Source organism: Bos mutus, chromosome 20 (genome assembly GCF_027580195.1).
Source record: "Bos mutus isolate GX-2022 chromosome 20, NWIPB_WYAK_1.1, whole genome shotgun sequence".
Taxonomy (NCBI): domain Eukaryota; kingdom Metazoa; phylum Chordata; class Mammalia; order Artiodactyla; family Bovidae; genus Bos; species Bos mutus.
Genome location: NC_091636.1, coordinates 32,669,340 through 32,676,779, shown reverse-complemented (window position 1 = coordinate 32,676,779; position 7,440 = coordinate 32,669,340). Strand labels below are relative to the sequence as shown.

Below are 7,440 nucleotides of genomic sequence, written 5' to 3'. Positions count from 1 at the left end.
CAAAGCAAAGTCTCTGCTTTTTAATATGCTGTCTAGGTTGGTCACAACTTTCCTTCCAAGGAGTAAGCGTCTTTTAATTTCATGGCTGCAATCACCATCTGCAGTGATTTTGGAGCCCCCAAAAATAGTCAGCCATTGTTCCACTGTTTCCCCATCTATTTGCCATGAAGTGATGGGACCGGAAGCAAACATTTAAATAACCCAATTTTAAAATGGGCAAAGGTACACTGTTGGTGGGAATGTGAATCTAGAGATCTGTACTTAACAATACCGTATTTAAGAGTGTAGATCTCATGCCAAATATTCTATTATAAAAAAAAAAAGATGGTGTCATATTCAAATAAATACAATAGTAACAATTGGACATTCCCACATGAAGGCCTAATGCCTTCCCACACTTACACTCATGTTCAATAACAACATGGGCTTCAGTGCTGTGACTAGTTTTCGTCTTTCCAGGACCTGGTGACTGGAAAGGCCCTAGATCTCGCTGGACAATGCTCTTGCTGTGTCACCATTTTCAGACTTCTTCCCTGGTAGCTCAGCTGGTAAAGAATCCATCTGCAATGCAGGAGTCCCTGGTTCAATTCCTAGATCAGGAAGATCTCCTGGAGAAGGATTAGGGTACTCACTCCAGGATTCTTGGGCTTCCTTGGAGGCTCAGATGGTAAAGAATCTGCCCACAATGCGGGAGACCTGGATTCAATCCCTGGGTTGGGAAGATCCCCGGAGAAGAGAATGACAACCCAGTATTCTTGCCTGGAGAATCCCCACACACAGAGGAGCCTGGCAGGCTATAGTCCATGGGGTTGCAAAAAGTCAGACATGACTGAGTGACTAAAGACAGCACAGCCTATCAACCAATCTCTGGGGTTCAACTGAAGGAGTCTGAACCACAACTCTGACTTTGAAAGTGAGTTAAGATTAACATCATGAAAATCAAATTTCAGGTGTTCAGCTACAAAGATAAAGCAGTGTTCATCAGCCCCTCCTGCTGGTGTCAGATGAGCAGCCTCACCTGCAAGCCTAAATGGGGCCATTTATAGGAGCAAACCCAGTCATTACAAACCTTCCACAGGCACAATTTCCCTGGTGTTGCCATTAGCCTTTTTTATTTTAACAACTACTGATTTCCTTGTAAATTGGGTGGACAATAGCTGTGTGGACAAGAACAAAACCTGAAGACATATACCATTAGGTTGAAAGGTTTTGAACTCTCTGCTTTGCAACTTACCAGAGAGTAACAAATCTAGTTCTATTCAGGGGATTTAATTCACATTAAGTACCTGGGCAAAATCCAACATTAGCCCTGAAAAGTTAATCTGATTAAAGAGTTGATGGACATTACTTCTCTCAGACTAATAAAGTTAATTTTAATGGAGTAATGTCTCCCTGGCAGATTACTGAGAATGAAATAACTAGCTAGGTGTTTTATACATTACAAAATGCTCAACAAATACAGGTCATTATTCAGGTCTCTATTCTTTTGTTAGCCTCCAGATTCTGCCTCTTATTTCCTTCCTTTTCTTTTCCTACATCTTCTTTAGAGGCCTTAATCTAATTATTTAGCTGATGGAAACCCTCAGGCCTGGCTTACTATCACCTCATGTTTTCAACTAGTAAATTAATTCAATAAACACACTTGGAAAGCTACCATGGGCAAGTTATGGAGTTGTTATACTAATACACAAGATTTTAAAACAGCACACAGACATTGTATGCTACATTCCAAAGACCGACCATTACACACACATTTTGGAATATTTGGCTAAGAAAGAGACAACTCTGTAAACCCTTGCTTACGCTGGACACACGAAAGAGTTGAGTGAGATTAAAGTCATATCTGAGATTTGCAGATTGAGCACTCTAACCCAAGAATGCAAAGTAGATGCTACCTCCTATCCCCAAATCAAGGGGTCTCAAATGCAACACCAGGATTTCTATATGAGCTTCTGCCCTGGTCTCTGATGTTCTCTTGAAAAAGTTATAGGTAACAGATGGGATGCCTAAAAATCAGACAACAAAATAAAATGACTACATGAGGGGCCTGGGCTTTCATGGTTTGTCAGTGGAAACCAGGAGTGTTTTGTATAGCTTCTATGTAATTCATGCTACAAAGAAGCCAGAATAGTGGCCTGACATCATTTCCAGGTGGAAACCCAGTGTGGCACCCCATTAAAGACCATGATAATCAAGCATGCTTAACCTTCACAAGTATCATTTGTGTGGTTTTTTAAAACATATTTATTTATTTGGCTGTGTTGGGTCTTAGTTGCGATGCACAAGCTATCTATTTTTGATGTGTGAGCTCCAGAGCTGCAGGTTCAGGAGTTGCTGCATAAGGGCTCAGTTACTTGGGATCTTGGACCCCTGCTCAGGGATCAAACCCATATCCCTTACATTGAAAGCATGGGATTTTAACCACTGGACCACCAGGGAAGTCACTCATTTGTGCTTGATTGCAGCTTTAAGGGAAGGCATTGTCTTAAGCAATTACTTACTTGGGTTGGTATTGGCATCACACTCATGAGACTTGCTGCGTGGTCCATGAAGAGTGCCTTTGGATGACTTCACATGGATATACTGAACACTGTGGAAGCAGGACACTTCAAGTATATGTCACATAGCCATGTGCTCAGACCACATGACTTTTATTGACAGGTTTAAATTGATAGTATGGCAGTGGAAGCAGAAAGATAGTGTAGATGTTGAAAAATAAAAGGACAGAACAACTCATGATTCTGGTAATATTATGACACACATTTTTAAAAGGACTGTCAGTATTTTTTCAATCATGTTATTAATTATATTGTATTGAATCTATGGTGGAAGATACTAGATTCTCTCCTTTTCAAAAACAAAGAATCTGAAAATAGGCTAAAGAAACCCAAGATCCTATTTTTTGACAAAAGGGAAAAGGTTAGTGCAAAGAAACTCATCCACTGAATAAATCTCTGCTTATACTGCCATTGGAATAATTGTCAAAGTTGTGCTGACTACACTGAAACTGTAGAATGAAAGCCTCCACCCACAACCTTCCTGCCCACTGGGTAACACCTATAAATGCTCTTATATATGTTCTATGGGCCCAGGGAGAAGCAGATTTGCTTATATTCTGCATACCTTCTGTAGGAGACCAGATCCCTCCCAGGTCTTAAGAATTACCAGAGTTGCTTGAGTTCACACTCTGGCTGCAGGTGACAAAGGATCAAACAAAAAGGGAGACTTGTGGGCTCATGTCTAAGCATGGCTGCAGAGAAGTCAGTGCACCTTAGATGGTGCAGAACCAGAAACTCAAATACCACTAGGATGCCTCCTCCCGACAGCTCAGTGTTTTGTGTTTCCATTTCTTTCTCTCTAACTGAAGCTCAGTGTGTGGTGGGGAGCGGGACGTGGGTATTGGTGTCAGGCTCACATTCTTCTTATGGCTCAGTGAGCAGAGACCAATAAGAAAATTGGCTTCTCTCTCATCTTCAGTTTTCAACATAGGATAAATAACCTGAATCATACATTTTGGGCCATACAGCCATCCCTTATAAAATCACTCTGGACAAAGGAGAGTTACAAAAAGAGGCATATCCTTGGCCCAGCTCCTTGGACAGGGGGTGAGTCTGTTACAAGAGGGGCAACATAGATGCTGGTTAGACACCTGGGTAGGGCCACTTCAAAATGCAAGTAAAACCTACATATCACTGGAAAATTACTCACTACTAAAGGAATGCTGGGCTTCCCTGGTGGTTCAGCAGTTAGGAATCTGCCTGCAATGCAAGAGATGTGGGTTTGATTCCTGGGTCTGGAAGATCTCCTGGAAAAGGAAATTGGCAACCCACTCCAGGATTCTTGCCTGGGAAATCCCATGTACAGAGAAACCTGGTGGGATACAGTCCACGGGGTTTCAAAAGAGTCGGACACGACTCAGCAACTAAAGAGCAACAATAGAGGAATGTTAGATACATGCGAATAAATAATAACACATGGAAATCTGGGATAATCAATTTTTGTAGACAAATAAATGATTGACTCTGACAAGCAGCAAAGTCAGAATTCATGTAGGTAGACATTTCACTTGTTCTTTCATGAAGGATAACATCTTTTCTTTGACAAGAGCAAAAGAAAAAACAGTCACTTGATTACAAGTGGTTAAGTGTGCTAACTTTATTATTGGCTATCACACCAATCTCTGTTGCATCATTCCCACATTTAAACCATTCCCAAATGAGAAAAAGGACAATCACACTGATCGACATCCATTTGGAATATTTATTGTAGTTCTTAATGCATTTCCTAACACCTATGGTACTCTTTAATCAAGAATATAAAGTCATCTACTTAGAATTTGCCACTCAACATGAGGAGCTTTCTTAGAATCACAGAAGAAGTAAGTTTACAAATACAGCAACCATCAATGTCATACATTTTCCAAACCATAACTCTAACACAGATGTAAATTATTCTCTAGACCATTAAAATTCTCTAGAAAGTCCATTTTACCAGTATTGGGAGAGGAAGCTTTCAAACACGCAGCCAGCCAGAAAGACCATTTTATATATGGAGTGTGCTTCTCCTCTCCTTCCTCTAAAATGACAGAACTGTAGCTGTATCTGAAGAGAAAGTGAATTTAATGACAGCCATTAGCTAAAAACTTGCAGAAATGCCTATATCTGGTATGAGAGGAATGATATATTGCACTACAACATGCCTACCTCTGTCCAGAGGACAGCAATCTGGCCTGTCTTCAGGGTGCCTGGACTTTTCTCCAATTTGATACCCAGGACGCTTGGTAGACCCCCTGGGGAACTGTTTGATAACTGAGGATACCTCGGAGGAGAAGGTCCTTACAAAATCTAATCTACCATGTTTATTTTCTAAGGATGAAGTTCACTGCACTTCAAATCCTGGATTTGCTCATCATTATTTTCCCTAGTTTGATAAAGCTGAATAAAAAGTATTTTGTTCAAGGAAGAATCCTGGGCAGAATAAAGAAGAACACTGTTCTGTAGAAAAAGGCATTCAATATTTAGAAACTTTCCCAAGAAGAAAAAAGAGACCCTGAAAAGAAAGAATTCTTAAAAAAACAAACAAACTAAACCTCTCCGGTCATTGTTACTGCAGGTTCATGATAAATTACCCTACAGCTCCTCTTACCTTAAGAGGAGGTATTATACAAGAAGCCCACAATACCATAGAGAAAGACTTCTAAGGATCCTTCTGGATACACAGGAATACTGTACTGTTTGAAAATGAGAAAACTGACTAATCAGTTAGGTTTATAGCTGTCTTCCTTAAAAAAAAAACAAAACAAACTGTCATCTTTGGCAAAGCACAGGTATTTATTTGGTTTGTTTATAAAGGCAACTTCTTGGTTGGATGTCAGCACCAATAGACTCTATACCCTTTGGTCTCTCCCACAAACCAGGTTACTTCTCTCACACAGAGATGTTCCTGTTTGCCTTCTTGGGCATTTATTTTAGTTACCAAAAGTGGGGATGGAGAAGGGATGCACCAAGATGTAATCACAAAGTCAGAGGCTCCAAAAGAAAAGACAGAGAAGGCTAAAGGAAAAACCTGATCTTTAAGACAACATTTCTCCTAATTCAATCCACACAAATGTTATCTTTTAGAACTAGAACAATGCTGCCCTGGGTATACTCTGAGTGGAGTTCTTCTCCTCCCTCCTTTTTTTCTACATGTCATGATTTAGTTAGGAGGGAAAGTATACCAATGAAACTCTCCCTAAGGGCCCATCTTGGTACAAATTGTGCACAATTTAATGTACCTACCACAGAAGATGAAGATAAATCCAATGTGAGCACCAACTGTAAATATGACCTTCTCAGCACTTATAAAACAAATAAGCTAAGCATATATATTTTTCCTTTTGGTTATTCATTAAAATGCCATAGCACGCTGGAGAGAACAAAATCTGTATGGCTATAAAAGCACTAAGACACTAGAAGAAAACTAGACAAAAACTGTAAGATATACAATTATGATTACTGATGTCCTAATAAACTCCTATGTGGTTGAAATGAAGAGCACAAGGCCTAGAACAACGGTTTACTACACATTTCAAGTTGAGATCTGCCGCATTGGTATGAGTTTTGGTGAAACCTGGTAAAAGAAAGAGAAAAAAAATTATGGACTTATGAGAAAAACCTCATGGTATAAAACATCTCTGCTTTGAATTTCCAAAACTGAATGATGTAGGCAACAAGTAATCTTGCCATAGCCCTCACCTGGAGTTTCCTCAGTATTTCCCCATCTGAGCCACTGAGAAAAAGAACACTTTTATCCATTTACATTTTGTGTATCTGGTAGTTCTCAACCTTCTTGCATTATAGCTCTTAAAGATATTTAAGACTCGCAACCAGGAGGAGGTGGAGGAGGAGCAGCAGATGAACAAGGGTCCAGATGACCAAACTCTCCTGAATGGCCCCCTGAGCTCTGAGACTGATGAACTTCACTCAGAACAGAGCCATGGAGCAAGCCACAAGTTTCAGAATCCTTAAAATAGATCCAGTCAATTCACAATTTTGTTAAGAGATAATGTAGTCTTTGGATAACACACTTTTATCAGAAATTTTATAATCAGAGTGGAAATGATAAAAAGGCAATAAAAAGATACCAGGTTATTACAAAAAGGAAGTAACAGTATTAAAAATATTAAATATTAACTATGATTATGTTCAATGTACCAAATAGCAAATGAATTCCAAGGAGTCTTGAAGTAGAGAAATATGAGGGCAGATCTATATTTAATGCTAAAGCTGGTCGAGGAGGAAATCTAAATGTAAGTGTGTGTGTTAGTTGCTCAGTCATGTCCAACTCTTTGCGACCCCATGGACTACAGCCCACCAGGCTCCTCTGTCCATGGAATTTTCCAGGCAAGAAAACCAGAGTGGGCTGCCATGCCTTTCTCTAGGAATCTTCTCAACCCAGGGATCAAACGTGGGTCTCCCACATTGTAGGCAGATTCTTTACCATCTGAGCTACCAGGGAAACCCTGGTGGTAAGTAGTCTGGCTTAATTTTGACAGATCTTTCAAGGTGTAATAGCAGGTAAATTTAATCTGGCAAATATCCATTAAGTCTTAGTTAACAGGCTCCATGGAAAGCACAGTATGGAATACTAAAATTTAGGTGATTTTTGAGCCCTTCATGGATGTGACAATTGAAGGGGATCTAATTTGTCTTCTAGAATAAACACTTAAAATTTTGTGAAATGAATGAATGAATGAATGAGTAGATTAGATAAGCCTCAAAGAACTAGAAGAAAGGTCTCCTAATACAGGTTAAGTCAGTAGTAAAAACAGAAGACAATTATTTGGCTATGATGAAGTTAAATATTGCTATTCATTTGTACATTGTTTTCTTATTAAGTCTTCACAATGTCAAAAGTTAGTGTACCTCTTCCATTTTTCTACCTAAAAATGCCATGACC

The 7,440-nt window shown here is 39.5% G+C and overlaps 1 protein-coding gene across 1 annotated transcript in view; it reads right to left on the bottom strand.

Annotated features, from left to right (window-relative positions):
- Window positions 1-4,246: 4,246 nt before the first annotated feature.
- The window catches only part of OXCT1 (3-oxoacid CoA-transferase 1), a 165,918-nt gene continuing 162,724 nt past the window's right edge, over window positions 4,247-7,440 (bottom strand). The window contains exon 17 of the mRNA XM_005889720.3: window positions 4,247-6,111. Coding sequence (XP_005889782.1) covers window positions 6,070-6,111 — 42 coding nt within the window. The 3' untranslated portion in view covers window positions 4,247-6,069. The remainder of the gene's footprint in view (window positions 6,112-7,440) is intronic.